This window comes from Ambystoma mexicanum, chromosome 3q, assembly GCF_040938575.1.
Source record: "Ambystoma mexicanum isolate Mex_15411 chromosome 3q, UKY_AmexF1_1, whole genome shotgun sequence".
Classification (NCBI taxonomy): domain Eukaryota; kingdom Metazoa; phylum Chordata; class Amphibia; order Caudata; family Ambystomatidae; genus Ambystoma; species Ambystoma mexicanum.
Genome location: NC_090926.1, coordinates 195,204,913 through 195,225,619, shown reverse-complemented (window position 1 = coordinate 195,225,619; position 20,707 = coordinate 195,204,913). Strand labels below are relative to the sequence as shown.

Genomic DNA, 20,707 nt, shown 5'->3' with positions numbered 1-20,707 from the left:
CCCACTGAAACTCCAACCGCGGGAGGAAATATGTGCCAGCACGATTGGCATGGAAGGCATTGAAGGCGTCGGAGGAATGGAAAGAGGAGTACCGACATCAGGCGATGAAGGTAGGTGCCTCAAATCGAGACATGCCATAGTCAATGAAGTCCATTCATGTGTAGCACCATGTTGCCCTAGAGTATAAATGCAACACATTAGCTGGACACTGCCCACAGCCACATGCGAGCTCCACCCTGTATACATGTAGCATGCACACCCTAACTGCCGGCACCCACATACCTCCATCCTCATTCCACACAAAAAGGAGAGAACCTGCATGCCCCTGCCTCAAATGTGCCTCATCTACTGACCAAAATCATGTCAATCATTGTCATTCCAATGTCCGCAGACCCATCAATAACGCTCTCCCTCCTTTGCTCCACCACAGGCTCAGAATCACACCCCGAGGACGAGGACACCCCTGCGACAAAAAGAGCCAAGAAGGCCAAGACAACCATACACGCACCCTCAACCTCAGCTGCAGTGAGCCAGACCCCACAGCAAGCACAATCCACTGCCAGCAAACAGGACGGCCCACCGGCAAGCACCCCAGTAGGCAGCAGGCCAGCAGCAGCAGCACCACCTGTTCCAACATTGCCTGCCACAGAAGGCACCGGTTCTGCGGCCAGCAGCAGCATTGGAGAATCAGCTGCCATTGCAGCATGCTCAGACTCCGACATTGAGGAGCACGACATCAGACACCCCACTGACCTTCCACATTCCCCCTGTTCGTCCCATGCCAGCCCCCATGAGGATCCCACACAGGGGCACACAGAGGAAGAGGAGTGGCCATCTACCCCATGCCCAGTTCTAAGTCCACAGGAGGGGAGCAGCCCCTCCATCACACCACCGGCAATGGGCATGGCCCGGCAGGGGCAACAGTCCCTTGAGGACATCATTCAACGGCAGGAACAGCGGTCCACGCTACTCACTGAGCATGCTGCGGAATGTGTGGGGGCTAGGGCAGCCATCGAACAGGCTACGGAGACCCTAAGGGCCGAAATTGCGCAGAACACTGACACCCTGAGGGATGCAATGCAGTCCATGTCAAGGGACATTTGTGGCGAACTTGCCGGGGTGCGCCGTGTGCTCTCTGAGCTCTCCCACACCCTACAGGACATGCATGCACGGGAGCAGGCAGGGACATCCTCCGCTGCCAGTTCTGCCCAGAGCAGCCCCGTCCGACGTTCAGGACGGAACCTGCGCTCCACAGGCAGGGGTGCCCCGGGAGCCGGGAGAGGGGGCTTGTAATAGCCTGTGCCCACTGTTACAGGCATCTGTAGACACTCACAGGGGGTGTGTTGGGGTGTGCAGGGGGGAGGGTGGAGGGGGAGGGGGTGTGTTGGGGTGTGCAGGGGGGAGGGGGGAGGGAGTGTGTCACGACAAATTATGATTAAAATACACTTTTTCCTTTTTTCCGAAATGAAATGTGTGGACATTTTCATTACATATGTGTGCTTTATTGGTGTACAGTCCACGGTGTGCATGTCCCAGAGACACACAGTGCCCCAAGTGCCGTCTCCATGTGATACACACCATCCGTGTGTGCTAGAAGCATTGGTCGATGATATTTTGACGCATTTCACGCCCCTCCTGTGCATCGCCTCCTCCATGAGGTGCGGCCCCATCTGCACCCTCCTCATCCTCATCGTCAGGTGGTTGCAGTTCTGCGTCAGGGGGCAGGGGCACATTTCGTCTGACGCACATATTGTGTAGCATGACACATGCCATTACCATCTTTGCCACCTTCTCATGGCGGTACAGGAGTGCCCCACCAGACCTGCTGAGGCATCGGAACCGTGCCTTCAATAGGCCGAATGTCTGCTCAATGACCACACGGGTACGTGTATGTGCACGGTTGAAGTCCTCCACGTGCTGGTTCTGCAGGTTCCGGACTGGTGTAAGGAGCCACCTCTTCAGGGGATAGCCTGCATCACCTGTATGTAGGCAAGAATGTATGTGTCAGTCATGACGTCTGATCAAGAACATGATGTGCCACCATGGCTTGCATCCAACTGTTACTTTGGACAACTTCTAAATGCACTAATTGATTCACACAATGCAACCAGTATATGCTCATGGCTCTCATGGCCTGTTTTGCATGCCATCACCCAATGTATGCAGAGGGGTGGAGTGCATCGTGAGTGCCCATCCACTGTGTCTGTTCATGCCGTTTGTTTTGTTGGCCTGGCACGTGTCCTGTGATGTCAATGCGCACATCATTGCAACATTGCTGTGGGCCTCATCATTACCCCAGTGAGCAATGCTGATGTTGATAGGGACATTTTGGGGGCCCTGCTGTCTGTGTAATGGTGTGTTGATGTTTCTGTCCGACATGTGCCTCCTTCGTGGGCAGTTATGGGGGACAGGCCTTTTCGGTTGATGGTGTTTGGTGACGTGCATGTAGGTGCATTTCATTGTTGACAATGTGGTCTGAATTGGTAGAATGCACTTGCAGATGGTTGTGTCATGGTTGGGACACAACCTCATTCACATAGTAGGGCTACATACATTGGGTATTGGCTTCACTGGTGTTGGGTGGAGTTTGGGTTGCTTTAGGGGATCATCTGTCTCCGTTCTCTCTGCTACTCACAGCCAGGTGGAGTATGCATCATTTCCCCCCCCCTTTCAGCCAGGTGGAGTATGCATCATTTCCCCCCCCTTTCAGCCAGGTGGAGTATGCATCATTTCCCCCCCCCCTTTCAGCCAGGTGGAGTATGCATCATTCTCCCCCCCCTTTCAGCCAGGTGGAGTATGCATCATTTCCCCCCCCTTTCAGCCAGGTGGAGTATGCATTGGTACGTCGTTCACCTACCCACTTCACATTTCCATGGTCATGACATTAGACTCACCGAGTAGCCAGGATCTTGGGCCTGCATGTCGCTCCATGTAGCGTGGTATTGTGGAGTTCCTCATTACCATTGAATCATGGGTTGATCCGGGGAATCGGGCACAACAATGTGTGATGATCTTGTTGGAGTCACAGACCATTTGCACGTTGATTGAGTGGAATTGTTTCCGGTTGCGGTACGGTACCTCCATGGCACGTGGAACCACCAATTCCACATGGGTGCAGTCGATGGCACCAATGCAACCAGGTATGCCGGCTAGTGCATGGAAACCCACTTTGGTGTTTGCAATCTCCTGGGCAGTCCGTGGTAATGAGATGTGGTCGTCTGTGTGCTTGAGGAGGGCATCGAGCACTTGGATGAGTGTACGTGAGAATAATGGTTGTGAAATGCCATGCGCTGGTAGGTGCCTGTGGCCAGGAAGTGGAGTACAGACACTACCTTCAGTAGGGGTGGGATGGCGGTTGGACTTTCTATCATGCTGACGATGTCATTGTGTGTCATGTCTACGATGGCGTTGATGGTGTCCCCGTCCAAACAGTACAGGGTGTGGATCTGCTCAGCAGTGAGGTTGAATGGACTGGCTCTGATGCGTGGGATTGGGGGCTGCCTGCGTGGTGGCACTGGCTGTGCTGGTGGGGCTTGCTGGCCCTGCCTTGCCCTCCTTCTCCTCCTACGTCTCCTCTGTGCTGCCTGTTGTTGTTGTTGTTGTTGTTGTTGTTGTTGTTGTTGTTGTAGTAGCACTTGCATTGCTATCAGGTCCTCCAGCCCCAACATTGCAAGTCGTCCTGGTATCATTGTGGAGTGTGACTGGGTGTGGGAAGGGGTGGAGTGTGCTCTTTTTGTACTTCCTGAGTCTGTATTGCCTCCACCTGTGCTGTTTCTGTGCACCTGTGGCAGCTGGATTCACTTTACATGGCCATTTACGGTTGGTTCACGATGGCGTACTTAGCGCCATGGCGGTAAGGTACTTAACGGGCTGGGTGATGGCGTTAGGTGCATGTCCGCTTGGGTCGGCATTCGCGTACCTTTCCGCCATGGCGCTAAGTATGGTGTGGGAGGTTGCGTGCGCGCGTCCTTGGCGCAGATGGCGGCAGCGTTGACTACGATGCCGCTAATGGCATCGTAGTTAACGGTCAAGGGTCATAATCGGACCTGGCAGAAAACGATGGCGGTAATCATTTACCGCCATCGTTTTTCGCTTACCGCCAGGGTCGTAATGAGGCCCAGTCTGTCCTCTCTTCTTTCTGTTCTCTGCACTGGTTCCTGGTTTTTCTTCTCTTCCCCAACAACTCTATTCGCCTGCTTGGTTTTCCCCCTTCTTTTGCTTTTGTTATCTGCCACAATTAATACTTCACTCTTGACTTCCTTTAGATCATTTGTATCGTTCTTTGACAACTTTGCGACACATGCTAATGAGTGTTCCACGCGTTTTGCAAGATCTAAGACTTCATCTAGATTGGGGTCATCCCTTAGCCACAATTCTTCACATATCTTATTTGATCTACAATGAGTCATGAACTGGTCACGGATATGTTCATCGAATGTTCCTTGAAACTTGCAAGTTAATGCTAAATGTCGCAGCGCCATTACATATTCTTCAACCGACTCACCCTGAGCTTGCATTCTCATGCGGAAATTATATCGTTCCAATATCGCGCTGGTTTTGGGGTTGAAAGGCTTGTCCAGCTTGATCAGAGCTACATCAAATTCATTTACAGCATCACCATCACTGCCATCTCCCATTGGCTGGGGAAGTGTCTCATATATTCTCTGACCTTCGTACCCCAGGAAATGTAGTAGCAAAGCCAACTTCCTTTCACCTGAGTATGATGTTCCCCCAGCTGCCTTCATATAATGTAAAAATCCTTTACGCCATTGAGTCCACCGTATTTTGGCTGGGACTGGCACTGGCATGAATATTGGAGGACCTGCTATTCCAGGTAGACCCGCCATGCTCCTGGGTTGGAATACTGCTTTCACAAACAGTATTTGCTACTGCTTTCACAATCCTTGTACAATTGCCGGGTGGAATACCAGGTTTTCACTCCCTCTTTTTCTTTTTTTTTTTCTTTTTTTTTTTTGTGCTAGACACAGTCTTTGCAAAATTCCTTCCCAAAACAGTGCTTCTCTCAAAGCTAGTGTTAGTGGTGGAGTGAGGCTGACTGCATTGGATGCAAAGTAATGCTCTTTTTGTTAATTTATTTTTGCCAAACTGGTGGATTGCAAGTTCACCAATCACTGCCCTTGCATGAAACCTCTAATATGCTTCTTCTCCCCTTTCCCACACTCCCGTGCTCCCAGCTTAAATATTTTTCCTCAATCTATCCAGGCTTGCCATCTGCAAGAGAATTCCTGGTCAGTTGCTTGCTCAGCTTCACACGAACTCTGGATGCAATACAGAACGGCTGTAATTCAGTGCGCTTTTGGTTGCACTATGTTACAATGCGCTTCACTTACCGGTAGTGCGGTAATCTTCCTCCTTGCTTTACGCACTGGCTCCTCCTCTTTCCGGAACACCGATAGGCTTTAGGTGCTTGATAGAGGACGAATCGGAAAGCTAGGGTAGCTAATGGTGCAGGTGCCCAAACCAGACTTTCCTTAAGACTTCCCACAACAGCGCCATATGGTGTGCTCTATTTACAGTCAGACAACCAAACGCGGCGAGCTTTTCCGAGGCCGTGGGGTTCGTGGAGTGTTGCAGCGCACACTTACTTGGCATATGGAACAACCGTCCTTCAGAAGGGGGATGGCCGCTGCAACGCCTTGGGCTGACGGAGCGGCCAATCAATCCTTATCACAGGGAAGCACAGGGGCACAGGGTCTTCAAACTGTCAATCGCCGCTACCACGCCAGGGGAAAGCGGAGCGGCGATGAAGGACAGCTGCTGGGGGTCTTCACTCTTCCTGTCTCCATCCCATCCTCGTCGCCATTGTTATGAAGCCAGTCGCGGAAACAGGTAAGACTTTAGATTAAGGATTTATTTAGCTAAACAAGTAAAAAAAGACCCCCATAACATCAGAGGCCTCCTATGTAAACAAGGGACAACTATAACTGACAAATATAGAATCCTAAAGACTGAACAAGCAACTACATATTCTATGACCTCATGAGAACCTTGAAGCTGCAACCATTCCACGCTGCCATACCTCCTAGCATTGCATGGCACAGTCTCCATAATGATAACACATAACAAACTTCATAACAGAACCTAGACCGGGTGGCTCCAAAAAACCATCAAAGTAACCAGAATTAAAAGCTCACCGGTTAATGTTTTCGAGGGGATTTGCACAGTAGTTGGAAATCTAGTACTCATTGGTGATCGGCTCCGTGCTTCGCAAGGGTACCAAGGCCTCTTTAGCTCGAACTCTCCAGTCCACACCAGGCATCCCGGCATGCAGTAAACGTGCACCGCCCCAAATCCAGCCATATTACAATACCCACCCTCCTCCAGCTGCACGTTCGGGGCCCTCCATTTTGGCAATACCTACTTCCTCATTGCACCTCGTCATGGCTAGAAGAAAGGACCTAAAGATTGCGCAATATATTTAAAAACAAACCTTATTACGTTACGCGTTGAAACCAAACGAGTAAACGTTCTAATCTGTGGCTCGACGCCATTTTATATTGAAAGTATATTAATTATAAATCCAAAATTAAAAATAATAAGCAATTAAAATTGAGTTATCTAAACCTTGAGAGTGAATGAAGAAATGAGTGTGCTTAATTGCTAAATGCCCTAAAATGTTTGGTATTTACCCAGAGCTTTCAAACAAGCATTCAAACATTCAAAATCATTCATCAACCCTAACCCCTAAACACCTATTAAAACACTGGTGGTAATGGATCGATAGCCAATAATTCACCTCTTTGCCTCTTCTGGGTCTTCTGTTGACTTAAGGCCAGTCGGGAAGTGTAGTTTTAAGATTGCTTGTTTGACCAGAAAAGCGTTTATCTCCTTTTCCTTTGCCAAACTCTTAACTTCCAAAAATAATTTTCTCCTCTCCACTAGGTCTCTTGGATAATCTGGAAATATTCCCAGTTTTGATTGATTATAAATTACTTGTCCTTTCTCTCTTGCCTCCTTAGCGCTTAATCTTGTAAAAACCATAAGTATTTGCTTTGGTTTTGCACTGTCCATCTTTCCTACCCTGAAGGCTTAACCAAATCACCTGGTGAAAGAGTTCCTTGGCCATGCATTTCTGCCATTATAGTGATTAGAGTGCCCTCTATTTATCTTTAGTTATATCTTCTGGGAGGCCCATAAGCCTAAGGTTTTGATTTCTGGATTTCAAGTGCAACAGTTTTTAAGCTTCAGTTCTTCCATCTCCTTTCTTAGATCGATAAAAGCCCTGTAGCTTCCTGAAATCTCGGAAAAAAGGGCTGCTGAATCTTTTTCTAATTGCTTGACTCTGCCATCCAGATTACACACTTTACCATTCAAGTCAGCAAAGGAAGCCTTCATCTCCCCAACATCCTGGGAGACCTTCAACAGCAGCATGTAGATGTCTTGGGCGCTGGGAGTTGCTGTCATGGCCACGTGCCCAGGATCACAAGAGTGGTACCATCAAGTGGAGGGAGCAGGGAGCATCATGACTCACGCACTTCCCTTTGGGATATTTATACATGGGGGGCCTGGTTGGACACAATCCTGGCGCCTTTGGCGCCAGGCACATCGAAGGATTTAAACAGGACATTTCCATTATGGGCAGAAGAGCTTAGAATAAACAGGAACTCTTTCAACATGAGCAAGAATGCTCTCAAGAACTCTCATTTGTGTAACGAGTCCGGTTGTGGTCTCCATCTTCATCTGCATCTGCACGTGCATCTTCTAACTTCTAGGAGTGGCACGGTGTGGCATGCAGAACTCGTTAGAGGGCGTGGCCTTAAGAGCTCAGCTATAAAAGCCAGCCCAACCCCAAGGCACACGCTTCGCGTTATTCTGCACCTCTGTGCAGCATAATGCTCACCGTCGCCTGGGATTTCATCTTACCTGGAGTTATCCTGCCATCTTCATCTGTGCTAGTCACTGGAGAATCCTGTTCTTACCTGCACGCTTCTTCCTGGCACCGCGGCTCACCTGCGAACATCTCGGAGCACAGATATCTTCTTCCTGGCACCGCGGCTCACCTGCAAACATCTCGGAGCACTGACATCTTCTTCCTGACAGCGCGGCTCACCGGCAAACACCCCGGAACACAGACAGCATGATCTAGGCACCGCGGCACGACGCACTCCATCTGAACTCGCAGCACCTGCAAAGAAAAGGCAAAAGACAAGGTTAGACACTTAACAGACATTACGTTAAGGACTTGCTGCCATTAAAACCTTGCGCCTTCCTAAATCCATCACTCACCTGCTGCGGGACATTGCGGTCGCATCCATCTTCCACTCAGCCGCGTTCAGTGCCTCCACAGCCGTTGTTAGGCTGCATTTCCACCTATTTGGGAGAAAACAGAGAGAAACGTTATTCAGTGTAAAGCAACCACATTGAGAGCAATAGCGTCAAGACATTGAGAGGGAAAAGACAAAGACATTGAGAGAAAAGCAGAACGACCAACTTAGTCGCAGCCGGACTGGACTAATAATCAGGAATCAGTGAAGGAACTAGATTCCACCTACAAGCACCCCTGCCAGAAGTAGCAGGACGGAGAGCTCATCATTCACATTAATCAGGTGAGCCTTATGGGCCGGTACGAGCCCACAGAAATCGCACCTTGGGTCAAAGGGGTTGGGAGATACCACAGTCACCTACCAGCGCATTCACGTTTTCCCATATCCACGCAGGAGCAGAGCCAATTGTCGCCGCCCATAGCTGATCCGCAGGATATGAAACCAGAAGGACAGGGACCTGGTGAGCGTAACAGTTTCCTCCATATCAGCCTTAGTTTTCTTAGAGGTGGGGACCTCAAAGGAATCAATCTTCTTTTTTGAATTAATTGTGTGTTTGGATTAACTGGTATCGGGGAGACAGGAGCTCCTGCTTCAACCTGCTGCCTGCTCAGCCAGCATTCCGGAATCCCTGTGGGAAGATTTCTAAGTTGTTAGTGCTAGCACGTTATGGCATTTGGTTATTGTCAATTTTTGTATTGCAGTATGTGCAAACTATCCAGGGCTCAGTTATTTTGTATTTATTTTCTGCTCTTAGATATAAAGCTAACTGGAACCATTGGGATTCCTCATTGTCCTTGTAATGAGATGCTGGACCACAGAGATGCCTGAACAGAAATCTGGTCTTTATTTTTTTTTAAAACAAATCTTAAAAAAAGGGAAATCTCAAATCCTCAGAAAAAGTTTCTTTTCTTCTGGATGTTCAAAAAGGAAATAAAACAGTCAAAAGTGCTCAGAGTCTCTTCTGGGAACTTCCAGTGTAAGGGTGAACTCTCAGGTTCTTCTTCCTCCTAATCCTCGTAAGCCCAGCAGGGTTCAGGTGCTTTCCCCTCCGATTCCTGTCAGCTCTGAAATGGCACAGAAAAGAACACGTTAGTCCTTCCTTGGTTTCTGGCTTAAATAGGGGCTGGTGGCTGATTACCCAATCAGGATCAAGCAAACAATGAAAGTTATAAAAGCCCCCCCAAGCCCAGCCCCATTCTTTTCTCGACTCGGTCCACCGCACTGCTTCGCCTTGCGGCTTCTGCGTTAGGAACCAGGAGTCCCCATGTTCCATTGTACAATCTTCCGGTAGGCTGGTTTGACTCATTACAGGGTTTTGTACACTCAATGCATGTAACTCTTGCTGGGAAAAGTTGTGTACGAGTTCTGCGTGTGCGGTCTTCATTTGCTCTCGGTAGTGAGCTTCGTGGTCTTTGTCCATGGCAACAGAGTTTTCCCAGCCTGCTAGCCCACGTGTTTGTGCATCGCCTATGCCCGCTTTCAAACAGGGCGGAGCAGTGGTCTTGTTGGGCTCCGATGCCCCTTGTTCACATTCTGAAGCAGCGGCCGGATTAGGCTGCGGTGCACTTTGTTCGCATGTCTGAGCGGCGGCCGAGTTAGGCTGCGGTGCTCCTCGTTTGCATGTCTGAGCGGCGGCCATGTTAGGCTGCGGGGGGTCCTTGTTCTCATGTCAGAACTCTGTCCGTTTTAATTAGCTGTTCTCTTGCTTCTTGGATTTCAAGCCAGACCGCTTCCTCACTTCTCTGAGTGTCGGTCCATACCGGCAGTGCTGTTCCCTCTGACTTTCACCCACGAGGCTGTCCAGTGTATTAGGACAACCCCACCATTCACCTTCAGGTGAATCCTGCTCTCTCTCCTGTCCAACACATGAGTAGCCCTCACAGTGCTCTATTTTGTAGGCAATATCTACTATTTTGGTGCTCTTTTTATAAAAAGTTATACGACGACAAACACGTACTTTGTCTGGTATTTCAGCAGATGTGTTTTGAAACTTAGCTATTTCTTTTGTGTATGTGTTTGTAAGGTTTTCGCTAATGTTTTCAAAAGTTACCGAATTTTCTAATTCAACTTCAGTTCCAAAATACTTACTATGGATGTGCTTCATTTCTCGAAGGAGTTATTTTGCAGCTCCATGTAGGATAGTGCCATTTACATTTTGCAGTTCTAGAGCAACACTTTTTGCATATATGATCACATATATGGATGGAACGGGTGACGTTTGTGGATGGAACGGGGGCCTATGTGGATGGAACGGGTGCTGTATGTGGATGATCGGGTGCCGTATGTGGATGGATCGGGTGCCGTATGTGGATGGATCGGGTGCCATATGTGGCTTAAACGTGTGAAATATGTGGATGGAAAGGATGAAGTTTGAAGATGGTACAGGGGAAATATGTGGATGGAGTGCATAAAACAACTTAGAATACACGGAATGGTACGGGTGAAATATGTGGATGGAGTGCATAAAACAACTTAGAATACACGGAACGGATCGGAGTAAATAGATCGGATTTGAGTGCATGGGGCGGACTGGAGTGCGTGCGTGGGGCGGACTGGAGTGCGTGCGTGGGGCGGACTGGAGTGCGTGCGTGGGGCGGACTGGAGTGCATGCATGTGGCAGACTGGAGTGCGTGCATGGGGCAGACTGGGGTGCGTGAGTGCGTCGAGCGGACCGGAGTGTGTGGAGCAGACTGGGGTGCATGGAGTGGACTGGAGTGCATGGAACAGAGTGGAGCGCATAGAATTGCGTGACTTACATGGCATGGTTTGGAGTGCAGGGAACGTTTGAAAGAGCATATAACCCATCATATAACACCACCACGCTTACTCTCTTCTTTACACCACCACTCAACTAGAACACAGAGATACTATGACACCATTCGGTATAACTGTTCTCATACCAACATCTGCCGCACACTCCACATCTTTCTAAGTAAACACTGCTGGTTACACCCCCCCCCCAGCCAGGCGTTCTCCTCAGGCCTAACGCAGTCACATTCGGTCGGGATAAATCCTGCTAGAACGAACACATACTCCTGATCTCTCAACCACCACACCTACCGCTAAGAAGCAGCTGTTACATGAATACCGCACAAGCTGCACACATATCTGGTGCTAACACGCACCTTTGACTCTCTCTACTCTCTCTACTCTCTCTACTGACCTGAACTTCGGTTCCCAAGGGCGTTCAACCTACCAGCGCCTTAAGACCATACCAATGGTATATAAGGCGCTATATAAATGCAAAATAACATAACATATCACAGTCTATGCACAAGATTTCGTATAGTGGAATGGTTTGCTAACATTTTCATGTGGTGGAAGGTGCTTTTGCAAGCAGTTCCTGAAATGCAAGCTAATGAATGTCCTTGCAGTCCTTTGTGGATGCACACTGGGCAGGAGTACAGGGTTTGTAAAGGTTTTTTTCTACTTTTGTGTTTTATTTTCACATATTGACTGAGGAATTGTCGTAAAGATTTGAAGGATTGTTGGCGTACGTTACATATTGAGCTGCACGTCCATTTGTACACTGGACGGTTTTATTGGGCAAAGTAACACTTGGTGTAAAGTTTGTTGGGCATGTTTTTTCTATAAGGTTTCTTTTGCCTTAATGGTGTCTCCAACGATTTCATACCCTCATCCATTATTGTCTATGGCCATTTTTTTTTGTTCTTGTTTATAAGCGTCTTCATTGAAATATGTTTCTGTGCTGCTTGTGTGAATCCATTCATCATCACAGAAGTATGAAAAGGTATCTATATTGACATTGTGCATGTTTAGAAGTACTTGTAATTTATTGATTCATTTATTTAGTGGTTTCATTCTGTTTGATATTAATATAAACATCTTTCTCTTTAGTAGAAATGTTCTGGCCATTAGAGCTTCGAGGATTCGTTTTCCGCTGTGGTTTTTAAGGGTAACTTGTGACTTTTTAGCAGTCTTTATAAGATTGTTAAGAACTCCACAGTGCATTACTCAGTCTGCTTTTGTTTGTAAATGGTTTTTTAACTTTTAGATTTTGCAAGAGGGGCCTTGGCTGGTTTAGTATTGTTGATTGAGGTTACTCGCTGTTTTGTTTTAATGTTTTCTATACATTGTTTTAGAGGAGGATGATTATATGACTTGTTTTTATTGTTATCTGCTCTATTATCTCTTTTCTTCAACAGTTGCTTTCTGGTACGCATTCTGTTCTTGCTGTTGGGGAAAAAAAGAAAGTTTGTGTTTGAAAGTTGTGGAATGTTTATGCATGTATTATGCATGTGTCTGTGTGTGTTATTGTGCAGTGGGATGATAGGTGTGGTTGGAAAGGTAAGAGTAAGAGCCTGTACTGATGTGATAGGCTTGGGTTAGTGAGTAAGGGAGTGGTAGTGTGATGGAATAAGTAGTGACATTATGAAGTTTGAGGAAAACAGTGGTTATTATAATGGTGTGATTTAGTGCATAGGTATGATGGTTGTGTGGGTGTAATGGAAAGGGGGTGAAGAAGGGTGTCTATGTGTGCTAATGTGTGTTAGTGATTTGGAATGCAATAAGTTTGAAAGTTATTGGGTTGGAATTAGGACCTTATGTGAATAGGGGTATGGAATATTAAGGAAATGAATTTGTGGTATAGATGTTGTTGAGAGATCGATTTGTTGTTAGGCAGTAAGGAATGGGACGTGTATTGAATAAAGAACAGTGTTCAGATGTGAATCGAAAGAGTGTGAATGTTGCAATATAATGAGTAAGAGTGAAATACAATGTTGTTGAGTAGAACATAATATTCTAAACTAATATATAGCGAAAGTACATTGTTACAATTAGAGAGATGTACATGCTATATTAATGTACTTACTTTGTAGGATTTAAAGAGTGTTCTTTCTTCGATAGCTGTTTTCTTCAATCTTCTTTTTTCCTGTAATTGTAAAAGAAAGTTAGTGGGTATAGGTGGTAATGGCAAGGTACGTTTAGTAAGAGAGTTTGTTATTTATTAAGGTAGTAGGAGTTTTTGGGGAAAAAGAGTTCATACATTTGGGTTATGGGTGGTGTAGTAAAGTATGTTAACTACGTAGTCAGAACAATTGGACCATGGCTCTCATTATGAATGAGCTGGTCTGTAAATAAAGGTACCAGTAAAAAATGTACCCGCACCTTTTCTGGATCGGCGCACTCTGTGTTTGGCGGTAGGGGTGCTGAAGTCCCAGCCGGGAATTCAGGCTGCTACCGACAGGCTTTACACTGAAGCACTGGCACTGTTTAATAACGCTGCCAGTGCTTCATGGTTCCCATTCCCATGAAGTCCTATGGGGCTCCATGGGAATGGGAATTTAGTGTACCGGCGCCGCATGTGATATTTCAGTAGCACTGGGATGTCAGGTGACGGTAATAAGGGGTTGATGACAATCCGCTGGCTACTGGCGGGTTTTACCAGCAACCGGGTAATAAGGCCCTATAAGTAGTGCTGTTTTGGACATTATAAGGCACAGGGCAAAAATGGGTGTGTAAAAAGATGCATATCTAGGTTATTTTTCTGCTGCTGATTTTAATAAGAAAAGTGCTGTTTGTGGTTCTTTTAGTTGTAATGTGTTGCAGTGTTTTTCCTGTGCGCTGTTAATAAATAAACAAGTTAAATGTTAAAGACTAGGGAAACTGTGGTCTAGTGAAAATGCAATGGTAGATTGTAGTTGGATCAGCGTTTGGTGTCTTTATAGTAGTGGTTGGAAAAGAACAATAGTTTTTATGTAAGGTGAAGTGTTGTATATAGATACTTTGGGCCTGATTCATGGAATTTATTGCACAGTGCAAAGTGACTTTGCAGTGCTGAACAGTGAGTTTGCACTTTCGACACAAATCCTGATTCATGGAACTGTGCTAAGTGTATTTTTGCAGTGCAAAGTCATTTTTGCAGTACAAAGTGACTTTGCATAGCAAAAATACGCTTTGCACAGTTCCATGAATCAGGTGGGCACTGGAAAGTCACTTTCCAGCAGTGTAAAATCACTTTGCACCGTGCAAAGAAATCCAGTTGCAGTGATTGGTGTCCAGGGCCCTTATGCATCCTCAGAGCCCCTGACCTCACAAACCCAATCACCAAGCTCCTGTCTACCCTCAGCCCTTCCCTGGCACACCCTTCGCCCTGGAGGTTTGCACTTACATCTAACATTGCTCGAGGCCGTGCAGCACTCAACATTCAAGCACTTCATCTGTGGCTCATCCATGTGCTCGGACTCCCCAGCACTTACCTCCTCTACCCACTTCATTGCGGCACTTGCACGGTCTGAATACTCACAAGGCATAGTAGGTTTGTTCTTGTTTTCCCTCCACTGCTTTAAATATTGTGTTTGTAATGTGTTTCACTCCCTTGTTCCCTCCCTTGCCCTCTGGGTGCTCTGAAATAGTATTTTACTTTCTGTATAAGCACTTTTTGCATTTTTCTTCATACCATCTTTCCTTCCCTCACTTCTGCATTTGTTTTCTCCCGTATTCCCTTTATTTCTTCTTTACTTTATTCATATTTCTTTATTTGCTTCATGTCATTGTTCTTTCATTCCATATTTCTTCCTTCCTGTGTTTCTTCTTTTTATTAGTCCTTAACCGATTCTTTCTTTCTATCATTCTTTCCTTCTTTCCATCAATAATTTTTTCCTTTTTGCTTACTTCTTCCTCTCTTTCCTTCTTCCTTTACATTTTTAGTGCTTTCATTGTTTTCCTCTATCTTTATTTTATTCCTTCGTTTCATTTACTTAATTTTGTTGTGCTTTCCTTCATTCTTTTTCCTTGCCTTTCTTTCTTTCTTTCATTCCTTATTCCATCTTTTCCCTTTTCTTTCTTTCCTATATTGCAGATCTCCTTTCTGCCACTGTTTTCTTCTTTTAGCCCTTCTTTCCTTCCCTCTTTCTCTTTTCCATTTTTTATTCCCTCTTTCTTTTAATTTTCTATTCTTCTTACCTTCCTTTTTTATTGCGTGTGTCCTTCTTTTCTTAATTCTACATTTTCTTCTTCCTTTCATTTCATTGGACTTTCTTTTCATTGTTCTTTCATTACTTCTTTCTTTTCTTCCTTCCATCACTTTTTCATTCCTTCTTTTTTCCTTCTGTCTTTCGTTAGAACTTTCCTTCCTTTCTCCCATTTTACCTTTATTTCATCTATCGTAGTAAGGTATATCGTAAAGTGAAATTAGATCAATGGAGTAAGGACCAAGACCTTATTTGCAGTTATAAAATGCGCAGGGAGTTGGGTAATCAGCACAGACCATATCTGACTTTGCTTGACTATAGTATAAGATTTCCTCATTAAAAATATTGTGCAATCTATATGGCCTTTTGCTTCAATTTATTGGGAAATATTGGAAACAGAATGGGTGTGTAGATTGTACGGAAAAGAGACAGTGGAGACACTTAAACACTGGATATTGTCCTGTCCCACTTTGAATGCTGAAAGGGAGCTGTACCTTGGAAGATTTGTGAATGATGACCTAAGAGCAGATCATAATTGGTTCTGGAATAGGTTGATGGGAGGGCGAGACACTTAACCGATACTTGCCCTAGTACGTCGTTTAACTCAGATTCATACTTTGCTGGGTGAGGCTACATATACGTAACCAAATGGTGGTATTTTATCATGTAAGGAAGATGTATGGGGTATGGTTGTTAATTTGGTACACAATGAATTGAGATGAATAAGTAAGTCCTTTGGATGTGCGATTATATTGTATTGATGTTTTACTGTGTATGAATATGGAGACTTTTTTGTTGTATAACGTGTTTTTTTAAACTAAAGACAAAATAAATAAAATCATCTATTCTCCTTTCCTTTTTCCTTTCTTTGCCTCTTTCTTGTATTTCATTCATTACTTATTTACTTTAGTCATACTTCTTTCTTTGCTTCATTGAATTGTTCTTTCATTTACTTTGACTTCCTTCATTTAATCAACCCTTTTCTCTTTGGTTTTCCTTTATCCCCTTCTGTGAATTTCTGTAGTCTTATTTCCTTCTTTCTTACCTTATTTTGCTCTTTTGTTATTTCTTTCCTTCCATCTTTTAGTTCCTGTTTTCCTTCTTTCGTATTTTCTTCTTTCATTTCATCGTTCTATAATTCATTCTTAAGTTATTTAGTTCATGTCAGTTTTCTTTGTTTCCTTCTTTCCTTCATTCCATATTTCGTTCTTTAATTCGTGTCATCATTCTTTCATTTCATGGCTCTCTATATAGTGCATTATCAAACTCCAGTAAAAAATACATGCAAAATGGGGTTGTGGATTAGGAGTACCAAAGTTACTACATATGAACATTGTTTCCCATCCCCTGCATGTAGTGCCTGTCTTTAAAGCTGGCTTGTTCTCTCTCCAGGTCTCTGGGGCCTGGTGAACAACGCTGGCATCGGATTTCCAATGGGTCCAAATGAGTGGCTGACCAAGGATGACTTCATGAAAGTGATCAACGTGAACCTGATGGGTCTGATTGATGTAACACTGAAACTACTCCCCCTGGTGAGGAAAGCCCAGGGAAGGATAGTCAACGTGTCCAGCATAGCTGGGAGGATCAGTATCTGTGGAGGTGGCTACTCCATTGCTAAGTATGGAGTGCAAGCCTTCTCAGATAGTTTGAGGTGAGTACTTACCAGAGTTGCCACAAACATCACCCAGCAATTCACAAAGGCTACCCTACTACACAACAGGGAAATCAAAACACAGTTTCGTTACAAAGCTACTAAAGTACATCAAGACTTGTGCTCATTAGGTGCACTGGGCACCTCTTGAAAGGAAGACCTTTATTTGAGATCATAACAAGTGGCTCAAGTTTCTAAAGCATTATTGGGGAACCTTAATATTGTCTAACTAAATATGCTAAATGTATTATTTCAGTCATAACAACCTCATGACCCTGACCATCTGAAATACCCTATAGCGATGAATATCAGAAGGGTGATCTTAATAGAAAACTCTACGTTTGTTTGTTATCCAATCTACCTGGCCATCCTTTCAGGTGAAAGACTTGGTGGGTTATTTCCATCACTTGACCTCTTGGATTTTGAGCAGGGAATACCTCTCCATACCAATAAATATGTTGTAACTATCCCCATTCAGAGGAAAACCTATCAAGGCATTAAATTGTGGCAGGTCTACATTTAAGCACTTAGCCATCCACCTGGAAGGCACTCAGTAAATACCTAATATATCTGATTCAGGAACCTTGAGTGATGATATATGTGGAGGAAGCTACCACTCAGCATATGGAACGAATACTTGAAATAAGTCCAATTTAAGGAATACTTTTGCTAAATTGTGTCGCGCCTTTGCAATGCAAACCGCCATACTGTGATCCAGCTCATATACAAGCTTCTGAAAATACTCATAGGATGTAAATTAGTTGAAACTGTTAAACAAAGAGAGAAACAAACTGGATTTGGTATTTATGTTCCCAGACACCATCTAAGATGAATGAGGCCACCAAATGTGAAGAATGTTTATAAACATTCTGATGGTTACATGGAACGATAATAAATCAATTTAAAGGTATTAGGAACGCCAGAATCCTGAATTTACAGTCCTTTGTCGAGTGTGAAAATTAACAAGGGGGATTGCTGGGAGTCTCCCTGCCAGACATTAGTCCTGGTTACGAGAGCCTTACCCAGATTCTTTAGCTCACTATCTTTCACAGAGGAGAAATAACCTAAACACATCAGTCTTTGTCCTGCCCTGGGGCAGTCCAGCACCGAAAATGCTAAGCAATTCTCCTCTGAACAAGAGTACCAGCAGCAACCCCAGACACATGTTTCGGTCTGGTTGGACCTCATCAGTAGGGTGGAGCTGTGCCTCTCTAAGAATAGTGAGCAAGGGGTCCACATCTGGATTCCCCTAGTAACTTAGTAACTTTCACCTCTGTGAAAGATAGTGAGCTAAATAATCTGGGTAAGGCTCTCATAAACAGGACTAATGTCTGGCAGAGAGACTCCCAGGAACCCTTTTGTTTTTTGCTTTGTCGAGTGTGACGGCAGCACGACCTAAGTGATCCTTAGCCAGTGACCGTCAGGTGCTCTAGATTTTTAAACAATGGACATTGAGAATGTGACGTGAACATTCACTCACTGGTTCACTTGATGAGAGGCAAGCTTAATAGCCAGACAGATTTAATGTCCAATGCAATTCTGGGCTGTGAGTACATCATTTTTGAGGTTAGGTGATTTGGTTTAGAGTCCCTATAACCTCTGTGGTAATGGTAGGCAATGAGAGGTTGGATCAACCGATTCATTATGTTGGTTGTTTTTTCTTCACTGTATAGATCACTTGATAATGGGACAGGTTGGTCCCTGAAACATGTAGCAGATGCTGTCATGAAAATAACTGATTATGAATTGAATCATGTTTATAACACAGAAAAGGAATTGTATCACCGTGATTTAAACACAGTGCAGGAACACTACATGGATTGTCTCATTTTATTAATTGGCTTCTTTTGGGGTTCCCCACTGACCACACAGAATCCAAGGGTATAAAGCCTAAAAACAAATGGCCATGTGCAAATCTCTCATTTACTGTATTCCTTTGTTCCCACCATGCATAGAACTGCTTTAAAAGTGTGTATGCAGAAATCAATAATGAATTCATCCACACAGGTATTCACATCTTTCTGATACATCACATGTGCAGATGTTTCTGCCCCTATTAATTATTATAGTGCATTCTTCCAGACAAATGCTATAATGTGTGGTCAGTCTCTTACCTCACACTCTTGCCTTGCATCACTTGCTGAACCTTACCACACTCTGTGAAGCATGCTTCAGGTTTTTAAGGAAAACAGTGCAAATGCTATAAAAATCAATTAAATATCTACTTTTATTGATTGTGAATTTTAAAGATACCCTCTTGCCTGTTACTACTCAAGTGGTTGTTGCACTAACTTAAAGGACCAACCTTTCATTATTGTCCCTACTGCGCATCCATAAATCTTAATTTCCTTGCCCATTGCCACTTTTAATTACTTAGAGCACCTTATTAAAAGCAAAGGTCTACATCACTGGCCCAATTTAAGCTCCCCAAAGCTTACAATTGCTTCTGAAACACTCCATCCTGCTCACTCCACAAACTTCTCATCACTCCTCTTACCTCCCATAACAAACAGCTTGCTTGAATGAATCCTGGGGCAAAAACTAAACTAAGTGTATGTTTGTCTTTTAAAAGAATGAAGGTGGTGCACATTGATTCAAAAACATGTGCAAACATTGACATCACAAGTGCTAGACAGCACAGCATGTTCATTGCATGGGACAGATGTTTTATTTTAACCATATTGTATTGTCTGCATGATCCTGATCCCTTGAATGCTGTGTATTATTATTGAGTCACCTGCTACTGTACCCATGGGTTCTAGGTCCACATCAGTGTGCCATACCACACAGCAAATAAAACATTTCTCTCCAATACCATCCAGTGAACAGCCTTTATTCGGATGGGATTGACGAGCCAATCAAAATAAATGTTAACCGCATTTGCAAGCAAATGTTTCTCCCATTGCTGTCCCAAAGCTTTGGTAGTAAAGATCTCTCCCTAAGCAAAAATACAATTCTGTCAAAGTTAGTTTTGCAAATGCCAGGATCAAATTGGTGAGTACCACCAAAAACTTGGTTGCTTTTAGACTCTATTGGACCCGAAAGCAACAGAAGACACTTTGGGCCTAATTCACAGAGCGTTTTCCAATGGGGTTTTGCCATTATAAAACGTCTCTGTGAATTAGGCCCTTTGTGTTTGTACAGATTTTTTCAAAACCTTGCTTAGAGGCTTTTCCTGTCTTGACTTTTTGTTAGCAATGAGGATGCATTTTGCACAATATACCAAGCTACTTGTGTGTTACAATTGTACCTCCTTGTCTTTTACCTTCCATGGTAATTCTGTCTAGAGCGATGAATAGATCAGGACAGTAGTTGCTGGCAGGAAGAAAAAGAGGTGAACAATTCACAGGACTATTATTTAGAATATCTGCCAGAAACCATGTATAATGGGTCAAGATGTATATACATTTAAGACAAATAAAAGTGTGAATTCCTTTCCATTGCAGGGACATTGCTGATGTTATAATGTATCCTTATAGGCTGTTACTTTGGGTCAAAGAAGATCTTACATTGATAGCTGACTGGAAATGGAGGCTCTTGCAAGATCAGAGAGCCTTGCAGTTTGTATTTATTGATGGTTTGAGTGTCCTCTTCCCAGAGCTAATGCTGGAGTTACTTTTTTCAGGCGAGAGCTTTCATCTTTCGGAGTGAAAGTTGCTATTGTGGAGCCTGGCTCTTTCAGAACATCCATAGCGTCCCCAGAGATCATGAAGCAGTGCCTACAGAGCCAATGGGACAGTCTCCCGACAGAGGTGAAGGAGAGCTATGGACAGCAGTATTTCGACAAAGGTAAGTTAGGAATGATGGGGAGTGTACTGGGAAGCAGAAATGTAATT

At 44.6% G+C, this 20,707-nt stretch overlaps 1 protein-coding gene across 2 annotated transcripts in view; it reads left to right on the top strand.

Annotated features, from left to right (window-relative positions):
• LOC138582318 (retinol dehydrogenase 7-like) overlaps nt 1–20,707 on the top strand; it is a 230,169-nt gene that overhangs the window by 104,203 nt on the left and 105,259 nt on the right. For both annotated transcript variants that reach the window (XM_069653537.1, XM_069653538.1), the window contains exons 3-4: nt 16,613–16,871; nt 20,497–20,660. In XM_069653537.1, the coding sequence (XP_069509638.1) occupies nt 16,613–16,871; nt 20,497–20,660 (423 nt within the window). The remainder of the gene's footprint in view (nt 1–16,612; nt 16,872–20,496; nt 20,661–20,707) is intronic.